The sequence below is a fragment of the Artemia franciscana genome, chromosome 16 (genome assembly GCF_032884065.1).
Source record: "Artemia franciscana chromosome 16, ASM3288406v1, whole genome shotgun sequence".
Classification (NCBI taxonomy): Eukaryota; Metazoa; Arthropoda; class Branchiopoda; order Anostraca; family Artemiidae; genus Artemia; species Artemia franciscana.
Window position 1 is genome coordinate 8,511,896 of NC_088878.1, and position 27,051 is coordinate 8,538,946.

Here is a 27,051-nt window from a genome sequence, read left to right on the forward strand (position 1 = left end):
TGGTGCTTCTGGACGTGCTAGGACGATGAAAATTGAAGGCATGTCTGGGACCTGCAAATTGAATGATAAAGTCGTTTTCCCCGATTTGACCATATGGGGGGCTGTGGGAGAGGGTAAATTTGAAAAAATGAGGTATTTTTAACTTACGAGTGGGTGATCGGATCTTAATGAATTTTGATATTTAGAAGGACCTCGTGTCTCAGAGCTCTTATTTTAAATCCCGACCGGCATTAAACCTCTGATTTTCCTTTTAAATCAATCTGTTGATTCTTAGAATTTTGCTTGAGCTCATGCCACATGAGCTTTTGGCTCTTTCGGCCTCGTCACAGGTGCCATATGAGCTCTTAGCTCTTGTTTTTTTTTAGTTTAGTGCAAATTATTTTCTGGTATGGTCTTTTCTGGTCTATATTCCCTGCTCTATTTAATTTCTTTTTTTTATTGTTTTGAATCGGCCATTTGTTGTAATTTCTGTTCTATTTGGGTTTCATTTATTTATTGATGATGATTTATGGTAGTTTCGTCATTAGTAAATTATTTCTGCTCATTTTTGGTTGAATGGAGTTCTTTACTTCTCTTTCAAAAACTTATTATGTGGAAAATCTCTTTAAATTAATAATGATAAAATATTAAATCATTGAAAACTAATGGCTCTTTTGTATAGGCATCTGATACGATTCTGTTCCGTGTACTTACTACGTTGATTTTATGTCGGTGTTTTTTAAGTAGCTAAGACTTAGACAGGGAGCCAGGAACAAGTTTATTTTTGCATTGCTAGTAAGTTCTAATTAAGTTGTAGCTTGAACTTCTCTTATTTTTCCACCAATGGATAGTTTTATGGTAGTCATTTGGGGACACTAAAACATAGGAATTATAGGGCACCAGGCCCCTCTCACTCCCCTTTCTTCGCCCTCCCCCAGAGGCATCTAATCAAAATTGCAAGATAGCCTTTCTGTTCAAGATACTAAATGTGCCTAAGGAGATGACAAGACCCCCCCCCCAATAGCTCTTGGATAAGGTTTGTAGCTTATACAGTTCATTGTTAACATATGGGATATAGGATGTTGAAAGGAGGGCATTGGCGTGGTCTTTTTAAACTCCTCGGTGGGGGAGGGGCAAAGCATAGCCAATCTTCACAAATCAAGTGAAAATGACATCAGCGAATCATCAAGTGAAATGAAAGATGAAAATGAGCCGTATAGTACCATAGAAACAAAAATATATACTAAAGAAAACTTACCCGTTTCTCTGGATGGTTAAATTATTTAGACTTGTCATAGCTTTGATAAGATTCGGAAGAAACTAAATTTCAGCTTGGGTGGGGGGAGAAAGTCGGGTTGGCAGGGGGAGGCAAGCTGCCACAAAGCAAATTACTGCTAATACTGCATTTGCTAATGCGACGACTGGCCTCTTTTCAGGGCTCCTTCCTATCTTTAACAGGGATAAGTTAACATGCCAGTACAAGACATTACTATTAAATCGTTTAACCTCATCGTCCACATCTTTGGCAGTTTCATCCATGTCCTCCACTTCACACTCCCTTAATTCATATTTTAGCGCTTTCTCCACTTTCTTTAAATTCCTCTTATTTTCATATGATCTATCACTGATGTAATTCTTGTACAGGCACCTCCTCCCTATTAGCTATAAAATATTTTCACTGATATTCCTATCTGTGTTTATAACTTTCTTCCCTGAGGCGCTATCAGCAAATTCACAAACAATTTTCCTAAAATTGATCAGTTCATCTCCTATATTGTGAAATTTTAAATTCTTCAGTTTAGCATTTACCTGTTCCTGGAAAATTTATCTGAAATTCATATTTAGAGTCTATCAGTGCCGACAACACAACAGTTTTTTTAAGTATCTTGACAGGCATTTATTTCATGATTTTAAAATATAAACAAATCCTACAAGGTTGAATATTTAAAGATTCTAACTTGTGTTCTGCCCCATGATGTTACCTAGTATTTGCATAAGACTGAAAAACTGAATATGAGGGTTAAGTTGTTCGAGGGTTCAGTTGCACGAGGGTTCAGTCGCATGAAGGTTAACTTGCACGGGGGTTCAATTAAAAGGGGTCGAGTTGCACGAGGGTTCAGTTTCACAAAGAATCAATTGCATTGGGGATGGGGGTCAGTTGTATGGGGGTTCAGTTACAAAGGGGTTTAGTTGCAATAGAGTAAATAGTTTTATCAGTTGTTGAAGAGCATCTAAAAAGAGCAGGGACGGGGCTTCTTGACCTCTGATTTCTCTTGAACATCCCCCCTTATACATACCCAGAAAGGTTCAATTTTATACCCGAAGCAGCTCCTTAGACACTGCTGGTGCGTCCTTCAAACATCCATCGCACACATAGCTTGTTTCAACGTATGGGGCATCCCTCTCAGCATTTTCTCAAAATGTCACCTCAATACCCTAAGCCTTTTTGGAAACCCAGGAAAAACATGCCCCCCTTTTGCCAATAAAAAACCTTATACGTTAATATTTAGCAGCTTGTGTAATTCACTGCCCATGCCCAAGGGACTCTAGGGGCTATGTTACCTCAGAGCCATTTTTTTAACCTTTGGACTATTCTGAACAAAATGGCTATCTCAAATTTTGGTCAAATGTATTTAGGAGAAAAGGGAGTGGTAGAGGAAGTATGCCCATTGATCACTCTTGACTTGTACAAAAGGGCAATGAGACTTCCAATTTTAATTGAATGAGCCCCTCCAAATGTTAGAGGGCCCCGGTCCTGCTACGCGGCAGGCTTATATATATGGATTCTTATTGTTGCTTGTCTTCTTAAGCAGACAATGTGAGCCTCTTCTTGATGTCTTGACATCACCACAGGTTTGATACAATCACCCTGGAAAAAATACTGATTCCTTCTTAGATTTGTGTCTTATTTAGATAATTTTTATGACCAGAAATGTTAATGTGCCAGTTAAAAAAAAAAAAAAAAAAAAAAAAAAAAAAACTATGCAACCGATTTAGAGGCCTGGCCCCGGTATGGCGACATGGCAAGCTTGTATATAGTGATTGTCATTTTCACTTATCTTCTAATAGGCTCGATACAACCACCATGGGAAAATAACAAATTCTTCATTAAAGTTTTGACCTTTTTAGATCGTTTTACTGGCCCAAAATGTCATTATGCCAATTAAGAAAAAAACAACTATGTAGCCCATTTCAAAGCTGGGCCCCAGTATTTGGCATCCTCCAACCTCCAAATGTAGCAACTTCCAATGTAGCAACATCCTCCAATCTCCAAGTAGCGACCTCCAAATGAGTCACCTTTGTTTGCTACTCTTTTGTCGGGAAAATGGAGGGCTCGCCAGGGAATACATATATATCATTAGAGGGCTTACAATTAATATGACTTATAATTAATAGTTGCGTTGTTTATATCATCTTTGTAAGTTTTGAAGGATTTGCCCAACATTTTGTTTGCGTTGAGGATTCTTATGGTGATGCTCTACTAACGTAATATTTCTTTCTTCTTCACTTTCATTTTGACTCATTCTGAATTTTGCTGTCGCTTGTCTTCTAACAACATAATTATTTGTTCGTCATTCTATTTTTGACACGTTATGATGCTCTCTTTCTCGCTGTCGCTTGTAATTCTCGCTTGGGCTCATCGTCTAACCGCATATTTCTATGTTCTCGATGTGGCATATCTTTTAGCCCATATTTCTTTTTTTTTGTGCTATCGTTTCTAATTCGCTATATTACTTGTTGTCGCACTTTTCAAACAATATGTTCACTCCGGGGGAGGGGGGGATGATGGAATTTATTTTCTTGAAATGTACTCATAAATAAGACGTCATTCATATGATTATTTTCATTAATAAGTTTCTTGCGCGATTTTGCCTATATCATAGACATTTAAACGCTACAACCACTAGGGAGATATATGCTTTTCGAATGTATTCATAAATATTACTCCACTCACATGGATCTTTTTCCCCAAATTAATGCTACTAACGAATTTTCTCCGACTTCTGATCTATATGGATCGAATTTTTAGGCCCCAGTATCCCAGGACAAAAATTACTTTGAAAATATATGGAGCCATTTTCGAGAAAAAATACACAAGTACACAATTTTTGCTCATTTAAAGAGATAGAATATATATATAGCACCGGGAGCCTGGCGGCTTTGCCGCTTGGTCCCGGCACTCAGCACGTGGCAGGCTTCGATATATGGATTCTTATTGTCGCTTGTCTTCTAACCGCAACTTTTTCTTGATGTCATGGTGTCACCATAGGTTTGATAAAACAACCCTGGGAAAAATACAAATTCTCTCTTAAAGTAGTGACCTATTTAAATCGTTCTTGTGACCTGAAGTGTCATTGATTTGACCAATTAACATGATTGTGGAAATACAAAAGGGGAAATACAAGAGTTCTAAATAACGATATGACGGGATCATACGGATTTTAGGCTCAACTTGAACCTCCCGAGAAGAAGTTTCTCGACTGGCATGTTGTGAACAACCGAAAACAATAACTTTAGTCTTTGTAAAATTTTGTATTAAATTTTAGAAACAAACCATCAATTAACTGAAGTAGCAGTTATAATCAAATTTTCAATCAATTTAGAGGAGGAAGGTACTCGGAAGTTAGAAAAACTAATTACAGGGGCTTCAGCTCCGCAGTTTTAAAGGTAAATTAGTTGAGTTTTTGTATAGGAATGTTTATAAAGGTTGCCAGTAGCGGTTTAATGCTCCATGAGAGACAAGAATTCTGTAATCTATGCATTTAAATATGAAAAAAAGATAATATTACCATATAAATCCCTTTGAAAGTAAAGCTAACGGTAGTTCTTACCCTCTCTTCCCAAAAAAGGTCCTGATGGCATTCATGACCCCCCCCCCCCAAAAAAAAAAGAAAAGAAAAATTCCACTTTTGTACCAGTAACCACTTGAATATGATTGGTTTTTGTTTACATAGAAACAAATTGTTTGCAGTAACAGGAGATGTGTTACCCCCTAGCATCAATGTTTCAAACCTAGTAAAGGCAAAAATATTTCAGGAACCAAGGGAGATTTGATGCTCATTTCTACCCTAATTTTCCTAAATTTTTCTATCCTTCTAACCACATACCTAAGGCTTTCTGATTATTTGCGCTAACTCCATGCAAAAGCTTTGTAATAATAATTACACAATAATTACAGCAAAAAATATTTTTTTTCTTCTTCTTAGTTTTAATATGTCTGTAAATTACTAGGTGCTTTAATGTGGAAATTGGAATCGTGTCTAAAATCGGGTAAAGTTGTTACATTACCTTCTGTCATATTAGTTATCGTCTTTTAGAATTTAGCGTATTCTCGCTGTCTCACTGGTTCTTGAAAACCATGACTATGGCCACTCATACTTTATCAAACCACACCAGACACCGAGTACCCTGTAAATGGCACATACCAGAAGGCGAAAGAAGCTAGAGACTTATCGCCTTAATTTTAGCGGATCCTTAAAAAAAAGAAAAAAAAGGCACAAATACAGAAGGTTCTTCAACCCCTCTTATCAGAAATGTCCATATTTCATCATTTCTGTTTTTCTTATAATATCCACGTACTTTTTCACTTTTATTAGCTTCCTCCCCCCCCCCCCTAGAGATAGAATCCTCCATAAGGTCCCAATACGGTAAATGCTTTGTTCTCTGTGCGTCATTTTCTTATTTGATTTTCTTTTAAACAGGACCAACTTCGTCCAAGTTTTGGAAGTCAGATGCCCCTCCCTAACTATCACTTAAACTCTGATAAAGAAGATGTAATATCAACACTCGTGGAAGAAGTACGTCGTCTTCGCCAGGAGATCTCTTCACAAACAAGCAAGCAACAGGCTTTAGAAACTCTCATGCAAAGGGCTCTGGTTGAGCTAGAAGAAGCAAATGCCAATATAATGAAGCTGCATAGCGAAATTGATCGAAGCACATCAGATGATAAAATGACAATCACGTCTCTGCAAAGTAGTTTAAATATACTAAAGAATGAGATAGCTCAAGACAGGTATTATTATTATTATTTTTATTTTTAAGCCACAAACATAAAAAACAAGAAGAACAATAGGGAATTCTTTTCGCAAGACAGTGGAATTCTAATTAGAATGAATATTTCGGCCTTAGGTCCAAGGGCCGTCATCAGCAAAACATAAATAAATAAGAAGAGAAACTTTGTTATTATTTGTTATTTTTTCTAGATCTCCGAATTTTTATCCTTGGATCACTGAATTGATATCAGAGCGGGGAATTATCAAACCAATACAGTTCACCAAGTGCCTCTTAATTAATGTTGATGAAACCCTATAATTTAAGGACCATGTGAAGTCGATTTCTAAAATACTGTCGTGTAACCTAGGCATTATGCCGAAATTAAAACATATTTTCTCCCCAAATATTTTACGGTTGTTATATTTTTCCCTTATTCACCCTTATATTTTGTATTGATCATCAATATGGCTTGGTACTTTCCCCTCGGTACTTCATTCAATCCATGTGATCTAGAATAATGCCATCCGTATTTTTTTTGTGGTGTGGGGAACCGGGAGTCCATGAGGTCGGTGTATAGTGACGTAAATATAATGCCTGCAGCTGGATTGTGTAATTTTTATACTTTGGTTTTTAAATAGAAGTATCATAAAGAGGGCCTTCCAGATTGTTTTGCAGGTATATTTTGTGAGAGGTCAGATGTTCACCAAAACGATACTCGGATGCGAGGAAATATTGAGGTTCCTCGACTTGCTTCTAGTAGGTCTTCTTTTTCTCTTGTTTTTTGAGCTTCCAAGCTTTGGAACAAACTGAGTAATGATATTACTAATCTGATTTAACCTTATTTATTACTAAACCTATTAAACACACTAAAACTTATTATTATTTATTATTTATTGCTTAAAGTTATTTCTAAACTTTACTGATGGTACTTTCAACCAGTTTAAATCTGATTTACATGTGGGGTTGCTCGGTGGGTATGCTTTCAAAACAGATTAACTATATCTTCAATGGGTTACTTTTCTGTATTTTTCTGTATTTTTAATGTGTTATTTTGGGGTTTTGTATTGTAGTGTTTTGTTGTTTATTTTGATATTGGTTTCGCTAAATGGTCTCATGCTCCATACTCTTTTCCTTTTTTGTTATTTTAGCACATCCTCGCAAGCTCCGCTTTTGTTACATTATATAAAAAATTATGATTTTCAATAAAATTGCTCTACTACTACTACAACAAGATACAACCTGTCCTGTGGTGGCGCAGTGGGTTTGACCTTAGTTTGGTAATACCGGACCCAGAGATCGAATCATGCTGCAGCAATGCCCTGCAGGGCCGACGCAGGGACCTTAGTAGTCAAGAAGCGTCGTTGATCTGATACAATACAAGATACAACCAATATCACTAAAATGAATTTTTTTTTTATGAAAACAGTCCCAGCATCTTTACTTCAGCGAAGTTCAACCAAGACTGATAAATAAATTGAGATGACATGAAGCAATTCGTTGAAATGAAAGAGAATGATTAAAAACACGTTTTTAGTGCTAATCTTGCTCTTTTGGCCGCTGATCTCAAAGGTCTATCCGTGACAGGCTCTGTGTTAATATCTATTGTTTTTTTTTAACATTTTGTAAGATCATTCTTTATTAAATTTTGATACAGAGCATTTAGTGAATATTCTCCCAAGTCCCTATTTAGGGAAATATTATTATTAATATTAAGTCTGATTTCAATTGCTTCTCGAACTACTTGCTTTATGCCTTGGTCATTGCTATTAAGATTGGATTCTTCAAAAAGTATTTTATGGCTACGATTTTCAAACACATGGCTGCTTAAAGCAGAATCAATAGAAACAGCAGCAATAGAATTTAGAGCTTTGGTTATACCATCTTTACGCTGTTGTAGATGTTTCTCTAACTTCTGATGAGTTCTACCTACATAGAACTTGCCACAATCGCATGGTATTTGTTAGACTCCTCTTTGGCGAGTACCTGGAGTTTATCTTTACCAAAGTTTGGGAGATTTATGATTTTTAAATTATTGGGAAATACAGCATACAGATTATTTTGTGTGCAGACTTTTTTAAGATTCGTAGTGATTTTTCGGATATATGGGAGGTAAATTATGTTGGAGGGTTCACATGGTAAACAACCATCTAGAAATGAGATTTTATGTGCAATTTCAATTTCTAAGGTAAACTGTAAATTCCAATCATATGTATTAAGGTGGTCTAAAAAACCAAAAGTTCATTTTCCCCGTCAAGGAGGCACACTCGTGCCTCTATAAAGAGGCGACACACGACAATGTTAAGCGATCTTCGGTTCCAGTGGTCGCAGACGGATGGGGAGGGATGCATTTCGTAGCCCGAGCTCCAACTAAGAAACCTGCAAAATTTCATCCCCCTCCAACTTTTTCTTCATGGGGAAAATCTGGCCGAAAGTTTCGACCTGTCAACCCAAGCCCCCCTTTAACGTTGTCCGATCGGGCTGAAATTCACAAGTTAAGGTCCCCTAGGGCCCAGGAGCTTATCCGCGAAATTTCAGCTTGATCCGATAACTCCTTCCCTGTTTTCCAGAAACCACGCATAGCCACTTAAAATTCATTTACTTTTTTTTTCGCCACGCCTACAGGTCACATCCGACATCGGATCTGGGTGTACGAAGACTCATTCGATGCGGAATTCTCCGAGTAAGTGCCCATGAAAGTTTCGTAGGAAAATCTTGACCCCCCGAAAGTTTCGACCCTCCAACCCCCCCCACCCCTTTTAACGTTGTCTGATCGGGCTGAAATTCACAAGTTAAGGTCCCCTACGGCCCAGGAGCTTATCCGCGAAATTTCAGCTTGATCCGATAACTCCTTCCCTGTTTTCCAGAAACCACCCATTAGCTATTTAAATTAACGGATTTCTCTCCATAAGAGCCCATGTTAATTTGAAATTTTTAAAAGCTATTGAGAAGTTATATTTACACACATGCAAGTTATTAGCTCAGTTGGTAGAGCGTGAGACTTTTAATCCTCTGGTCAAGGGTTCAAGTCCCTTACGGGCGATTTTTTTTCACAACATCAAAAAATTTTGATAACACCTGGACAGCTTATCATTTGAGAGATAACAGAATATTAGCTTCTTATGAGCAAAAGAAACATTTCGGTCATTCTATCTATTTTTTTTCTATTTTATACAATGATTTAAAAGCGGGGGTGGGTTCCTCTCCTAATTCCTGTACGAGGAGTACAGGAACTATTAAATTACATCCACCATGGATTGTAGAAAAACGTACAGAATTAATATGAAAAAAAATTAAACCTGTACAAAAGAGTCTTTAAAAGCGGGGGGTTTGCCTCTCCTAATAGTCTTCTTATAGTCCTAATTGTAGAAAAACGTACAGAAATAATATGAAAAAAACTTCGTTTTCTTAAAGAGTTAAAGAGGCTGCGTCCCAAAGTCGAACCTTAAAACGTACAGGAATTAGAAGAGGCAGTTGGGGGGCTGCCGCCCCCCAAACCCCCAGCTTTTAAAGACTCTTTTGTACAGGTTTTTTGTTTTTTTGCTAACCCCCAGCTCTTGGCTTCGGAAAGGCCCTCTTTTAATTAACAAAAAATTGAAATGAATGAATAATGGAATAACTTCGAAAAATGTTAAACACAAGAGGACAGGAGAACCATTGCGCCGAAACTAGTAATTAGTAACAATGAAGTCCCCCCCCCAAAAAAAAACCTGTACAAAAGAGTCTTTAAAAGCTGGGGGTTTGGGGGGCGGCAGCCCCCCAACTGCCTCTTCTAATTCCTGTACGTTTTAAGGTTCGACTTTGGGACGCAGCCTCTTTAACTCTTTAAGAAAACGAAGTTTTTTTCATATTATAATTTCAAAGTGACAGTACATCATCCATGTAAATTTTGTTGTTGTATATATTGTCATCCATGTATTGTCCCCAAAAGATATATTTCAAGAAATGCGAATTTAGCGCCCAACTTTCAATATGCTCTACATAAATATTCGCCAGTAACCCGGAGAGAGGCGAGAGGCCTAAGAGGAAGTTGGCCCTCCTTTTACTTGTGGTGGCATTCTTTTTTTTAAGTTTAACTTGATTACTCGGTTCTAAGTTGAAGTTGAAAGATTATTTATTTTGATTGAAATATCTTCAACCATTATAATTGATTGTTTTATTTGATTTATGTTTGTTTTGGCTCTCACTGATTTGGTCATAATAATTTCTGGTTGTTGTATGTTTGAGTTGTTATTTCTGTCTTAGTTGCATTTGCTTTTAGTTAGTTTAGTTTACAAAAATATTTAAATACTATGGCTCCTTCTGGAAGGAGTAGAAATCCCACCCCCTCATGCTTATATTGAAATCAGTCTTTCATTATTAAAGGCAACGCTCAGCTTTGCATGAGTAAAGAACAGTTTACTACTACTCCTAACAACTTATCACAAGACCAAGTCGCCTGAGGCCCACAGCTACAAACTCTTCTCCTTCACCTATTCTATCCAACACCCCTCTCTTCAAACCTTCCCTGAAAGTTTCCATCTCCCTTAAATCTCTCCTTACAATATCCTTAGACCCTAACTGAGGACGACCTGCTTTTTGTTTAGCCCTAGACGGTTCGCCAAAAAGGACAAGTTTTGACAACCTGTGACTTCATCTGAAGAACCTGCCCTAGCTATCTCAATCTTTCTCTCATTGTAATCCTAAAAGGCGTGATTGACCCACACTATTAGGACAGCTTACTGTTTGAGATATGGTCAGTCAGTCGGGTATCCAAAACAATCCGTAGGCATTTTTTTTTGAAAATATCTAGCAAATCTTCCTCCGTTTTCAGAGGATATCCATATTTGACCACTGTTGTAACTTTAGCTTCTAATATCCTAATTTTTGTTTGCAGACTGATTTGCTACCTTTAACATCTTTACTACAGTAGCCGTCTTTACTAATAATACTACCTAGGTTAGGAAAGTCGTCCAATTAATCGATCTTTCTGTTACCCAGTGTCAAATTGTCATCCTGTCTTATTCCTAGCCTTAGCAATTTAGTCTTCTTAACATGTCCTTTCGAATATTTTCTTGCATCTTGAACTTGCAAAACCTCTAAAAGTTCATTCATTTTGCTAACACTTTCATATAGGATGCTTAATCATCAGCATTATCTAAATCCTGGAAAGCTTTACTTCCCCATGGGATTCCGTGTCCATCCATTGTCTTTGCTGTTCTATTTAACGCTCCTGTACAAATTTATGGTAGAAAGTTTTTGACATATATATTTTAGATAATATATATATATATATATATATATATATATATATATATATATATATATATATATATATATATATATATATATATATATATATATATATATTATATATATATATATTATATATTATATATATATATATTTTATATATATTATATATATATATATATATATATATATATATATATATATATATATATATATATATATATATATATATATATATATATATATATATATATATAAATTTTGGCCAACACAAGTTTTGCTTTGTGCAGTTTTTTGGGCTTAAGTAATCCATGGGTGAGTCTTTCAGCTATGTATGAGGTAATCTGGAATCTTTTTCGACAAAACAAGTTCAATATAATATTACGTGAAATTATTCTGCGTTAGGTATTATATTGTAAATAGACTATTTGGGGCCATGCCTGGTTTTGACAGATGACGAGATTACGTTCGTCTCCAGAATTTCAAGTGTTTTTGTTTCCTTTGTTTTCCATATAAATATTGTATTTTCTTATAACTTGCAAAAAGTAATGAACTCAGAATTGTTAGTCTTCTCTCTTTTAGTTTCAAACGCACAGAAGAAATATATATACACACACGCATATATATATATATATATATATATATATATATATATATATATAAATTTTGGCCAACGCAAGTTTTACTTCGTGCAGTTTTTTGGGCTTATGTAATCCTTGGGTGAGTCTTTCAGCTATGTATGAGGTAATCTGGAATATTTTTCGACAAAACAAGTCCAATTTAATATTACGTGAAATTATTCTGCGTCAGGTATTATATTGTAAATAGACTATTTGGGGCCATGCCTGGTTTTGACAGATGACGAGATTACGTTCGTCTCCAGAATTTAAAGTGTTTTTGTTTCCTTTGTTTTCCATATAAATAGTGGATTTACTTACAACTTGCAAACAGTAATGAATTCAGATTTGTTAGAGTCCTCTCTCTTTTAGTTTCAAACGCACAGAAGAAATATCTAAGTTGGAGACAAAATTTAGTGAGTCACAACAAGCCTTAGAACAAATAGAGGTGATATTGATCAAAAACGAGGTTACTTCAGGTCAAAGGGTAGAAGTTGAGAATTCTTTGAAAGCAGATTTACAGGAAGTACAGAACAAACTATCTGCACTGCTCAGAGATAAAGACGCTATTCTGCCAAGTAAGTATGTTTGCCTCTAATTCATTTGAAATAATCGACTCAATGGTTTGATAGCAAGTATCAATGGGTCTCTAACGTAATTTATTTTAATCTACCTCTCTCCACTGCCACTTCGACTGGAACTGGGGTTATCAAAACTTACAACGCTAGGAGCTAGTTGCACGGGGGACTAGTTGTTTTGCTCAAAATGTTGGTAACTAATGGTGCTACTATTTCTAACAGTTAACTGTGGCACCAAGCCGCCTGATGCTACATCCAGCTATGTGTGATATTCCTCTACTCCAATCAACTCAAAGCTTTACTCTTTAGACCCTGTTTTCAAGTTCCAATTTCCTTTAAATCACTCCTTTGGACCTCTTCCAATTCCATTTGGAGAATACTTTTCGTTTGCCCACAGATGGATGACTACAAAGTACTCTTATTGTCAATCTGTCATCTTTGGTCCGTAAAATGTGTCCTGGCCATCTCAATCTTCTTTTCATTCTTTGGAACCAACGCCTGAACTATTATTTTATTTATTTATTTTTTAGTTTGTCTGTTTTTTTTTGTTTTTTAGTTTTTTTTTTTTCAAATTTTTTAACAGTTCGTGGTAACGAACTGTAGCAAGGAGTGACCCGGCTCGGCTCAATAGTAACCAAAACTCTAATACACGGAATTTAGTCGACTAAAGGGGCTGTTCCCTCCTCAACGCTCCACTCTTTACGCTAAAGTTTTTTACTGTTTTAAAAAGTAGAGTTGAGAGAAAGATTCAAACTTTAGCGTAAAGAGTGGGGTGTTGAACAGCCCCTTTCATATACGGATTAATTTCTGTTCGTTTTAAGTTTTAATATTGCTCCTTACTTTCAGTAAAAAAACTTGTTTTTTTTTCCTTTAATAACCTTTAAGTCGACTGAATACCTTGATCTTCTGATCTGGGAAACACTACGACATACGAACGAAGGCTGATTGTAAGGCATATTGAGGAGAAAATTAGGTAAGGAACTTCAGTTTCATCAAAGTAGAATATAAACAGGTCACTGCGTTCTCAGCTTTTTCCTGCAACCACTATGTCCCATATTTGTTAAGTTTTGCAATTCTGGAGCCTACTCAGTAATCAAAAGAAAGTATCTGTGAGTTGAATATTCTTCAGCCGATTTCTACTTGAGGTGCCATTAGGAACAAACAATTTGTCTAATGAGGCGGAACCTAATCCGGTTGCTGCGGTGGAAGCATGTATAGAAAAGCACCACAAAAGCACAGAGGCTATTAGCCATCCGTGGACAGCCTTCATAGCTTATTTGTGTGTATTTCCTGTTGTGTTTTGTTATGTCTTGTATTTTGTGTTTCCCTTTTTTTTGTTCCTTTTTTATCCATTTTCGGTTGCATTGTGATGAAGCTGTAACACATTTACTCAATATTACAAGATTACAGATGTAATATCGAGAAATGGGATTGATCCTATTCCTCCCCCGCTCGAGCCCCCCTAAAGTGCTTGAGTGTTATATGTGTGCTATTGAGTGTTAATTTTTCAATCTTATCCTTATAAAAAAGAAAAACTTTGAAATAAATTTTATTTTTAGTAAAGCTCGAATAATGCTCTGACCTATAGAAGATTTAAGGGACGGTAACCCTGCTCTTCTTTCTGGTTATTTCAGTTCGATTCCTGGTTCACTGAATAATTCGTTTTGATTCCGTTTTTGATTTCGGCTTTATTTATTCATTGATAGTAATTTCTTATTAGTTTTATGTCTAAATTATTATGTGCCATTACTTCTCATCGTCTTTACTGGCTCTCCATTTTACTTTGAAAACATTGCTTCTGGGGCAAATTGTATTAATTGAATTATATTATATCTTCTGGGGCAGAAGCAACAAATTGCTTCTGGGGCAAATTATATCTTGAGCCCTTAAAGGTAGGCAATCTTATTTTTTTAACCACACGTAAAAGTTATCATCACTTTTAAATGCTTTTATAAGAGGTTAGAAACTTGCCTACCATTGGTTAGTAAATAAACTGTTCAAAAGTAATATACTTCTAAGGCACCTCTTTATAACAAAGTAATTAGCCTACTCATTCAATAGGCTATGTAGCCTAATCCAAAATGCTTTAATAGCATCTTTATTTAAGGGTGTGTTTTCTCTGCAATAAACAAGGTAAAATTCTAGTTAATTGACTTCTTGCTATCTCAGAAAAGGTTTAGGTTAGGAAAATGAAACTTTCAGGGATGAATCTATAGACTAAAGTTTGTCACAGGAAGATATTTTGAAGCAAGTACCCCCACTCCTTCTCCCTCTAGAGGGCCCTGACATTTGATGACTTTTAAAAATAGGCTATGTGTATTATAAAAGTGAAACCTTACAAAATAGATCTTCTGATTAAGGAAGTTCAACAAAATTGTTATCAGCTTCATAACTTTGCTCACTTTTATTTTATAAGGCTTTAAAGATATGCAAATACATTTCCTAAATTAAGAAAAAACATTGATATGGCTCAAAATTCTACTCAAATAGTAGGAATTGCATTTTGAGAACTAAAGGCATAGAAAAAGCAACTAGTAACTGAAAATTAAGGTAAAATGTTGTTTTGTCAAAATTTCAATAGGTATAGACCTGTCATGTAGGCAAATTTCAGGGCCCTCTAGAAGGAGAAGGAGCAGAGGTGGGTGCTTTAAAATACCTTCCCAGGACATACTTCAGTCTGTAGATTCATCCCTGAAAGTTTCATTTTCCTAACCTAAACCCTTTCTGAGATAGCAAGAAGTCAATTAACTAGAATTTTACCATAAACAATTTGTTGATTGGAATTTGTTTAGAACTGTCTGAATTTAAGCTGTCTTAGAGTTTACTTTATAACCCCTAGCGGTGACAAAGTCAAAGCTAAATTCTTCATTACTGAAAATGCTTTGGTAATTGTTGCTAATTCATCTAAAATTGTTGGTAAATAGTAATTCATCTAAAGTGCAAAGCAGCATAGTTTCCATACTATAGCACTTTGAAATTCTAATTCTAGAAGTGCATCCATTTCTGGTTGACCCTCCCTCTCCATGGGACAAACTCAAAATGAGTAAAGTGGGCAGGGTTTTGAACCAAGGGAAAAGTTGGGGTTATACAAAATAAAAAGGCTTTTGATATGATTGACCATAAACAGTTATTACTTAAGGTGGAACAAATCAGTATGACCAGAAAAAGGTTGGCTTGATTTGAATCTTATTTAAGTGACCAGGTGCAAATTGTGGTGAATGGGTGTTTTATTTCTGTGGCTAGTGCAATAAATTAGAGAGTACCCCAGGGTTCTATACTAGGTCCTCTTCTATTTTTAATTTTTATGGATCTTCTGACATTAAATTATGCTAAAACTAATTACATTTGATTTTCTCAGATATCTATTGTTGAAACTAATTTAGAATTAATAATAGAAAGAAATCAAATAAAAAGAGTAAAGGTAATAAAATATTTGGGTTTTATGACAGATGAAAATCTATCATGGAAAACACATTCAAATTTTATAGCTTCAAAGTTGTCCAGATCTCAGGGTGTGCTTTGCTGAGTTAAAAACCTAGCATTTCAGAAAATTATTTGGTTGCTCTGTATGGGCTATTAATTTTGTGTCCTATAGAAAAATCCAAAAGAAAGCCATTAAACTTTTGTCTCCTAAAACTTTGTTTACTCATAATATTAATGAACTTTAAACTAATAGTCAACTTTTTGATATTTCAAAAACAAGAGATTACCAAGTTAGTATTTACACATATAAATTTATCAATAAAATTCTTTCTTCTTATTTTGAATTTTTTTCTCTGTTAATAGCAATCTCCATAGCTATTACATGAGGGGCATCATATCTGGTACACCCATTTAGAAATATGGTTAGAGCTTCTTTAGTAATTAGAAATTTCACCCCCTCTGTATGGGATATTATTCCAATTGAAATAAGAAATTTTAGTTCTTAGGAGGTGCTACAAAGTGTTTTGTATACATTTTTAAAATAAATTTTATCTTATCTATCTTACTATTAAAGCTACTACAATTGCTGTAGCTATTAATGTTAAAGGATTAGAGTAAAAAATTTAGGGAATGTTTAGGAGGGGTTCCAAGTAAATTAAAAAAAAAACAAAAAACTATGCATATGAAGGTTTTCAAAACGGCACATGAGCAATATAATAGGCAGCACAGTGCTATCCTAGGTAGTAATATCATAGAAACCTGTTACATGCGCTAATTTGACTGGAAATTAAAAGTTCTAGTGCCCTTTTTAAGAGTCAAAAAGTTATTGGAGGGTAAGAAGTCATCCTCTTAAGCCCATTAATTTGCTAAATACTTCTAATCAAAATTTTTAGCTAGCCATTTGGTTCATTATATTTGAGTGGTCAAGTAACTTATGTCTCTTGGGATATTGGCTATGTCAACAACCTACATTTGTGTAATTTGCCAATATTGCTTTAAAACTATTTCAAAAGACACGCAAAACAAAAGCCAATGTTTGTAAAGTTGTCAGACAAGAAAAAAATGAGTACAACAAATACCTGAACCATATTGAATATGACTTACCACCTCAAGCCAACACTACACAATATCCTTGCTGCCTTTCTTACAAACAGTGATGGTAATGCTTGCAGTTGCCTTCACTGTAATTTTCTAGCTACAGGATTTAGCCTATATCTGTATTTTCAAAAATAAGAGCTGTTCACAACCATTTGAGCTCTCTGATCCAATAGCATCAACACAATTATATTCCACCAATGGGTATAAAAGACAGTCTAATCTAATAATGGAAATTTCCCATATGTTTTGTTTGTATAGTCTTTATCATTAAGGTCAAATATCAAATAATGGGGAAGATTCTATGGTATGTCTCCCTAGAAATAGGAACATAATGACATAACAATAGGCTTTTTTCATGTTTTTACCTTAAATTGTATATCCAACAAGATAAGGTGGTGATTAGTTTATGGGGATTATGGCCCCAACCCCTAGTAAAAGTCTTTCAGTTTCCCAATTTAGGATTGGAATCTCTTGTGTAATTATGCTGAATGTGATACTTTGGACACTGATATGGTAGGTGCAAAGGATCCAATTCTTCTGGGTTGAGGGGGATTATGTAGAGTTTCATTAAAAGAAGATATATTATAACCTGAGTGTCTCCATCAGACCTATACTAAGCAGTATTTTCTTGTAAAAATCAGGCAGATTCATGGAAATTGGAATTTTTTTGTGTGTTTCCTTATTAAATTATGGACACATGTGTACACAGATATGATGCATAGGATGGGGGAGGGGTAAATTGTGGTCATTTGGACCTGTCTCAAGCTAGCATGAGACCTCCATCACCACCATTCAGTTTACATGCAAGTATATTGGATAGAATGCCAAAAATGTATTTCGTTTTCAAGTGCTGAAGGTACAAAGCCATATTGGACCCAAATTTGCTTATATAGTCTTAAATTATACCCAGTATGGTTTGTTTTTCTAACTTTTTGCTTTGACTTGTTTTTTAAAATTCTTTAGCCTTATAATCTTGTGATTAGGTGGGGTCTCATATCAAAGGTTGCAGTCCTAGTAGCCAAATGCATCACTAATTTTACTGACTATTTTTCATCAAATAATTTTTTCTTGAAATTCTTCATCTTCTTGAGTAGTTTTAGGTCAAAATGCAAAAGTAGGTGTTTACAGTAGCTTCGAATTAAGAGAAAAAAGAATAGTGAACATTTGTGGAAACTTTTTAAATCTGCTAAGAACCCTTCTAGATCTTTACATGATTTCAGACATTTTTTTGAAACTTACATCTAGGGACCATTTTTTCCCTTTTCTTAGGTCAACTCATGCCTGAAAACCACAGTTGCACTGGGTATCTCTTGGTTTTTTGAAAATTACAAAATTTTTAGAGTGGTACTGCATTTTCATATTGTTGTAGTGTTGAAACATGAAAATAAATAAGCTAAATTAATTACCTAAACTTGAAACTACTTTTCATAATTTATCCATTTACAACCTGTAGATTCCCTAACTCAACTACACCTTCAAAGGGAAGCCATACCTTCCTTGCAGGTTTTGTGTTCATATTTTTAGCTTGTTTTTACTGATTTTCCCCTTAGGTTCATACCCTCTACTGCCAAAACTAACTGCACATGTAGGTCTTTTCCATTGAAAGTTTAACTTGTTTTTGAATTTTTTAGATACATTTGGCTATTTAAGTTTTCACTTAACCTATTCAAATGATCAAATTTCATTTTGATCTTCCTTGGTATTTTGAAAATTATTCTAGGAACTTTAGCAATGACTTTTTGTAAAATGTGTTGCTCTTCAAATAGGAAAAAAACTCCCCTAATGCAAGTAAGGAATTATGTCATGGCAATGTAATTTGAAAAGTATTAATTAGGTATTGAAGATCAACTTATACTTATACAGCTATCCTGGATTCTAACCTGCCATGGGAAATTGATCGTAAGATATTTAAGGCAGCAATTGATACCTTAAAGAAGAGAAATATTGTTTAATAAGGATTAAAGCTTGAAGAAGTCAATTTTTAATGGGACGCGATTTATCCATAATTTTTGATTGTGCAGAAGAGAGCGGGAATGAGTAGGAAGAGCCGTATTGGTACCGGCCGGCCTAGTGCCTTAAACTGCTGGGGACAGGTAGCTCAGGTACTCGCACTTCCCACAATCAATAACAGTGTATTATTGTTCATAATCGTATATATCCATTGTTCGCAGACTGGAGCAGAATAGCGCTTCCAGTAGCTAGTTTTTCTGAAGAAGAAGTCAAAGAGGTGAAAGGACTTGTTGTTAGTCCATATACCTCCCTACAATTTTTGGAACTGGAAGATCATCCTTAGTCCTGTAGGGGTGCAGTGGGTTTGACCTTAGCTACAGGACCCAGAGATCAAACCTTGCTGTAGCAACACAAAGCAGGGACCTTAGTAGTCAAGAAGCATTGTTAATCATATTACTTCTATTTAAGATCATTGCTAGTCTAGTGCATATAGAGTTCAGTGATCATGGAAATTAAACCTTATTGACCATAGGAGGTCTAGAGATTAATAATCAAATAAATGGACATACCATGTCAAATAAATATGACAATTTAATTTTTGACATTAGCTATTCCTTTATTTTCAGAAATGCAGATTTTTGTGAAAACACTAACAGGGAAGACCATTACCCTAGAGGTCGAACCATCTGATACTATTGAAAATGTCAAGGCTAAAATCCAGGACAAGGAAGGAATTCCACGTGATCAACAGAGAATTTTCTTTGGAAGATGGACACTAACAGGGATGGAAGGTGGAAAACAGCTGGAAGATGGAAGAACTCTTTCTGACTACAATATTCAAAAGGGTGAGTTGAAATTGGTCTTTGTCTCTCAAATTTGAAATATTCTATTTTTCATTACCATTCTCATTTCTGTAAATTATGAATGAGACCTTGAAGATCTGAGGGATGTTCCAAAAGGCATTTATGATTAGTAATGGAAAGGCATCTGTAAACCTACAATCTTTGTTCTATTTTGTTGTTGCTCTGTAGCATATTCTTTCATATTCATGGTCATAATTTGTCAGAGGGGGCAATGCTGTTTCCCACTAGAACCCAGCTGATTTAGGGCCATGCCTCCTTGGCCTTTCTAAAATTCTGATGCCCTCCTTGTGATATGTAAAATTTTGTTATTCAAAATTTAATGTGTTTCCACCTGAAGGAAGTTGAAAAGGCCATTAACTTGGTATCTTTTTTGGAGTTGTCCTCAAGGCATATTTTATACTAATGAAAAATATTGTTTGAATACAATACCTTTTATAAAACGTATAACATCACTGCAATACTATCAAAAACCTCTTTTCTTTAACACATTTGAATTTTGACATCATTCACATGATTTTTTTTTTTTTTTAATTAAGGTCTAAAGTAGTCAGCCAAAGTGTGCACGTCATGACCCACCAAGATATTGCCACGCCCCACTGATTGTGTGCATGCTCCATGTTGGGAATCATAGCTGGAGCCCCTCCATTACTTACAATTATAAGAACAGTCAAAAAAACATGATGTTTTGGCACAAAAATAATGCAAACAATATATTGTTATCAAGGATAATTGGGTTCTGGAATGGACCTTTAGGCTTTAACAATAGTTTTATGTTTTTAACCCATTGAGGGCAAATTGTTCTCAGAAAAAAGCTATAGGTCTTTTGAGAAGGTATGAATCTATGCCATTCAGCCATCTCATTTGTTATGCCTTTTCACTTCATTGCTTGATTTTACTCTAAACGTTTTTTGATATTTTATCAAGGCATTTGAATGTGGGGTTGTACACAGGAGAAGGGGGACCTTTGGGGCCTGGGTCAACCTGAAATCATAAATTCATCCCCAACATCTGAGCTTTTATCAACTTATCAACAAAATAAAAATTATCATTACCCCCTCCTCTCCTTCAAAAAATTCCGTTCCAGATTGGATATGTGCTGTATTGCTTGGCCTTGTTTGTCTTGGCATCATATCTGGTCATTCCCTTATGCCACAATGTTCCATAAACTGTTGGTTCTAGACATGAATTTTTGTTTCTTTTGGGTCTCATTTATTTCAAAGATGGAATGGCTGGGGATTTAGTGCCATTTCAAAATGAAGAATTTGGTCAAAGTAATAAAAGACTTGAGAACCAAATTAGAGTAAAGCCAAGAAAGATTGTCTCTGTGAGAGGTAGAGCTGGCATAACTTTTTCAGAGTTACATAAGACTGATTACCTTCACTTTGTCATAATAGAGTATCATCCCAAGGCAGATAGGCATTGAGTAAGACTCAGATAGTCTGTCAGTTCTGTGAGCCCTTTGATGGTAATATCAATAATAATAACTGTTCTTATTATATTTGATTATTCATTTTAATTATTGTTTGTTTTAGGTTTGACTTATTCAGTGACTATATTTCTTCTTGTTTTTGGTTTCATTTTCTCTTCACCCAGTTCCAGTTCCAAAAATTGTAGGGAGGTATATGGACTAGCAACAAGTCCTTTCACCTCTTTGACTTCTTCTCAGAATAACTAGCCACTGAAGGCGCTATTCTCCTCCAGTGTGCAAACAATGAATATATGCAATTATGAACAATAATACACTGTTATTGATTGTGGAAAGTGCGATTACCTGAGCTACCTGTCCCCAGCAGTTTAAGGCCACTAGGCTGGCCGGTACCAATACGGCTCTTCCTACTCATTCCCGCTCTCTTCTGCATAATCAAAAACTATGGATAAATCACGTCCTTTTAAAAATTGACTTCTTCAAGCTTTAATCTTTATTAAACAATATTTCTCTTCTTTAAGGTATCAATTGCTGCCTTAAATATCTTACGATCAATTTCTCATGGCAGGTTAGAATCCAGGATAGCTGTATAAGTATTTGGAATCTTTGCCAAGGAGCATAAACGCTTAAGAGCAACAGTCTCCTCACTCTGAGCCTGGCAATCAAATAATATATGCTGGATTGTTTCCTCTGCTGAAAAGCAGATTCGGGATAAAGGGGAATAATGTAGCTTCCAATTAAATAACAAATTATTTAGAAGTAGGGCGCCTGATTTCAGCCGGTAATATAGCACTGTATTTAATCTTGTATGAAATGGAGATAACATTAATTTACTGTGATTTATTTGGATCTTTGCCTGATAATATCTCGTGAATTGAGGTCAGAAGAAGGACTAGGAAATAACATGGAAACCTTTGCTGCTAGAGAATCAGCCATATCATTATATTTGATGCCTTTATGACTAGGAACATGTTGAAAATAAACTTCATTTTCTTTGATCTTAAGATTAAGAAGCTGTCTTCTAATATTATATAAATCTTTGTCAATAGCAATTCTATTAATATTTTGGATCAATAGTAATGCTGATTTAGAGTCGGAGAGACAGAGTATATTTTCAGATTCAATGTTATAATTTATAAGTACATCCAAAGCCAGGCGGATGGCACATAATTCAGCAGACAAGATAGAAGATCCCGATGGGAGAGGAGAATAGATGTTCAAATTCAGGGATGGGATACATGCACCTGCTCCAGCTCTTTCCCTCTGGACAGATCCATCTGTATATATTTTTCTATAGTTGGGGTAAGCCTTTGAGATGTGTTCAGCCAAAATAGTCTGGATCTCGTAATTAGGAATCAAATCTTTACTAATAGAGATAAGTTCTACTTGACAGCTTGGAGGACTCATTTCCCATGGGGGGGGGGCTCAGTAAAGGGATATGCATAAAGCGAATGTTGATTCCAGTTTGGGACCTCCAGTTGAAACTGATTCCATGATGAATGGGCATTGGGACAGGCTGACTTCTGAGCAAAGGTATGTGCATATACAGCATGCTTGGCTTCATAAGCCTGGATTTGCGAGAAATATTTTTATCCTTAGACTGGATGCTCTTTCACTTAGGGACACCAATCCCGACAGTATTCTTAACTTTGACAGAGGAGTATGCTTATGCACACCCAAAACTATTCGAATAGCAGAATTTTGTAAAGATTCAAGGATTTTGAATGAGGATGGAGGACGAGCTGAAAATATTTGAATCCCACATTCTATATTTGAACGAGTATATAATTTGTTAAAATCCAAAATAATTTTTGGGTGACATCCCCACTTACTTCCAACAAGTCTCTTTAGAATACAAAGTCTCTGAATAATCAGAGATTTCAAAGAATTAATATGTTCATGCCACTGCATTTTAGAATCCATTAATAAACCAAGTAGCTTCACTGAATTGCAATATGGGATCTCCCTTGAGAAAATTGTCAGTGGATTAGGAGGATCTGCAGTACCATTGGTAAATATAATGGCTTTAGTTTTACTGATTGAGATTGGGAAGCCAAATGCTAAAGAGAATCTCTGGACTAAACTTATATCCTGTTGAAGAAGGCCAATATCCCTTCCTGACTTCCAAATAATCAAATCATCTGCATAAAGGCCAAATGATGCATGAGATACTTGAAATTCAGAAACATAAAAGTTGAATAGAAGAGGGCTCAATATTGCACCTTGAGGAAGTCCTCTCGTAATGGGACATTGCTCACCTCTAGACTGATTTACTTGAACGTAAAAATATCTATCAGTTAGAAAAGACTTTATAAAACTTATAAAAGAATGTGGGAAGTCAAGATTTATTAGGATTTCCAATAATTTATTGTGGACTACGTTTCCATAGGCATCCGACCAGTCAAAGAGAACAGCCATTGTGACATGTCTTATTTTAAGAGAGTTACAAACATCAATTTCTAGCTGGGTAATGTTGTCTAAAGAGCTATGTCCTTTTCTAAAACCTGTTTGTTCACTAGGAAAGAGATTGTTGACTTCAGCAAACCACTCAATTCTTGATAAGACAAGCCTTTCCAGAACTTTACTAAAGGAAGGTAAGATTTAAGATCACTAGATGAATAAGAAGGTTTTAAAGCTGGAAATACCTGAGCAATCTTCCAAGCATCTGGGAACTTTTGACTTGACCAAATAAGATTATAAAGACTTAAGAGGGCTGTATGAACCACCTTTGGGGACTCAAGAATCCACTTCATATAAATACCATCATAACCTGGGGAAGACTTGATGTTAAGAGAATTAAGTGCTACACCAAATTCATCTTGGGAAAAAGGTTTTATCAGAGTACCCTTATAAGAACAGGTAAGAGGGAGATTAAAAAAGGATAATCTGAGCAATCATTTTTAAAAATATGAGTAAACAGATCTGCCTTCTTTTTATCTGAGACAATTGGATACCCATCCTGAATGATATCATATGTACGGTCATCATTAGGCTGCTTTCCACTATTTAGTGGGAAAACCTTCACTTTGCTTGGGGAAAACCTTTTTAAAACTGACCAAATGAAGTGTCATCTAATTATTGATATTTATTTTGAGGCTAGTTTAAATAAATCTACAGAAATAAAGAATAATCTGTAATAACCAAGGGATGAGTCATGCTTGACAATGTCACAATGTTATATTCTCTTCAAAAATCATAGACCCTCTGGTTTTTATTAAGTTTGAAGAAGTTCTAGGTTCCAAAGATAGAATGGCTGGGAATTTTGTGCCATTTCAATGGAGGCTCTGATATGTCAATTCTGACACTTTGTTGTTTTGCCATTTTGTCACAATCAGTTTTAATATTCTACAAGCTACTTCATCCCTTGGGGTCAAATTTACTAGGTATCATGCTTGGGAAAATAGTTTGGTAGCTTTTGACTGAAACTTACCAAATTCCAGTCTTATCTGATACACAAGTTATTTTACACCAATACACCTTATACACTGATATACCATATCTTACAAGTTATCATATACTTTGGAATATAGTTCAGCAGCTTTTGACTACAACTTGCCAAATTCCAGCCATATCTGAAACACAATTGTTGTTATGATAACCGCATGATTTAGCCAGTCTTTATGAAAATGAGAAAAATTAAGTTTTGAGCTGTTATGAAATATTCGTCTTCTAGGGGCAATACACCTAAGCTGCTCAAACATGGATCCTGCGCTGTGTATGAGGACTGTATAATCATTTCACCACCAACACTTTTTGTGCAAATGTTTTTGTAGCTGTACCAGCTTGGGAGACACTAAACGTTCGTGATGTCTGAAAATTACAACTAATTGTATTAACACTGCTAAAACTTGTCAAATGGTACTAAATGACCATTGAATAGTCAAATGCAACTAAATGATCATTGAAGAGTGAGGAGATTAAAAAGTACAAAAATTAAATGCCAAGCCTTTTTTATTATGTTCAGGCTGAACATACTAAAGGGTTGTATTCAGGATTTTTGTCTTTGGGGGGGGGGGAAGTAAAAAAAACTTAAAAAATGCATACAAAAATTGTATATATTCATTTTTTTATACTTTTACGAGTCGGACAAGCATCTCAGGGGGGGGGGGGGTCAAACCCCCTTCCCTTGATATGACCTTGTATTCAGTCCTGATAATCCATAAAGTTTTTCATCTTTAAGGCTAAATCTAAGGAAAATATTTCCAGAATATGAAAGCTAGAAATCATACAACTTGAAAACAACATACCTTATTACTATGACTTGAAACTGCTCAGATGCTCATAAAATGATGTTGTCAAATCTGATATATTATTCTATAGTTATTTCTTTGCCCTCATATTGTATAAACATCATATTGTATGGGTTAAACATATTAAGCATATTTTATATATATATATATATATATATATATATATATATATATATATATATATATATATATATATATATATATATATATATATATATATATATATATATATATATATATATATATATATATAATCAATTTGTTTTTGTAGTTATTGTATATTGGTTTCTTGACTTTTTGGTAGTAATAAGAAATACAAATTCGATGTTATTTAAAAACTTATCTATGTATTATGTATTATTACTTGACTTTAAAGATGCTCAAAACATTTCTGGGGATCAGTTGGGGTCTAAACTTTAGTCTTCATAGGTCTCTAAAGAAGCTCATTTCAAGCCATAAATTTTATATAGACACTCTTACTATACACAGATATCTTCGGTGAGCAGTTGCCTTCCTGAACTTGCAATCCTGTCTTCTTCAGGGCTGGAGTTTGAATCCTGGTGTTACTGCTTGTTTAGTTTGGAATAGGGGCATGTAGTGTGACTAAGCTCAGCCAGAATCGACTCAGCTCTAAATTTGTACCTGGCTAATTGTGGGGAAGGTAAATAAGAGGGGTGTACGGAAGCACTGGGTGGCTGTCCCCCGTTTGCACTTCCTGGCTGAAGGTTTATGAAGTGGAGATTAGCTCCGCTATTCTATAAAGTCTAGTGCCACATCCTTTACATTTGTACCTTAACCTAGGGGGCAAAAGGTATTTTATTTTAATCTCCTTGGCACTCTAGAATAGTTCAAATCGTGCTGCTTACACACTGGTAAATACTCTTCCTTATGTGCTTGAAATCCAGTACCATTGAAACAACAGCCAATAGAAGGGGAATCACCCAAAAGTTATCTCTGCTATTGCTTCTTTTAAAAATAACTTCCTACCTAGTTTCCAATTAGGGTGCCAATTCAGTTTATAGTTGGGGTAGACAAGAGCCACAAATTCTCGTATGGTGTCGGAATGCACACAGGGCATAGGTCTACCCAAATTTTATAATTTTTTCTGGCATGTCAAGAAATGGCAGTTTTTTTTGTCCCAAACCTACCTGGCACAAATTGGTGTTTATCTTTTTGATATACTATTTCTTTAGTCAATTTTATTTCGTCTCTGTTCTGTCTTGATTATGGCTAAATTTGGTGTTTTTATGAATACTCTGAAGGTTTTACTTTCAATTTAGCTTATACTCAACCTTTAGCTTCAGATTTGAAACTGTTAATTCGTATGACATATGACTAACCCCAAGTAAGATAGCCATGATAATGGTTTCCATGCTGATGATTGAGTAATTTAATAAATATTTTAAAGGAAATTATTCTTCTAGTTGTAATTGATAATGATTTTTTGTGTGTTTGAACTGTCCTAAGATCAAACATGTACACCAATTATGCCATTCAAAGCGAACAGAATTTTTGAGTTTTTCTTTATTCTACTTGGGCTTGTTTTCTTATTCTCAGAATTCTTGGCTAGTAATAGTGGACTCAAAATAATTACTGAAATATTCTTTGAATAAAAGTTTGAAAATAGCTTGTTTCATTGCAGTA

General features: G+C 35.2%; 1 protein-coding gene across 1 annotated transcript in view; it reads left to right on the plus strand.

Moving 5' to 3' along the window:
- The window catches only part of LOC136037013 (uncharacterized), a 47,567-nt gene that overhangs the window by 19,969 nt on the left and 547 nt on the right, over positions 1-27,051 (plus strand). The window contains exons 4-6 of the mRNA XM_065719429.1: positions 5,682-5,992; positions 12,192-12,397; positions 19,495-19,713. Coding sequence (XP_065575501.1) covers positions 5,682-5,992; positions 12,192-12,397; positions 19,495-19,713 — 736 coding nt within the window. The remainder of the gene's footprint in view (positions 1-5,681; positions 5,993-12,191; positions 12,398-19,494; positions 19,714-27,051) is intronic.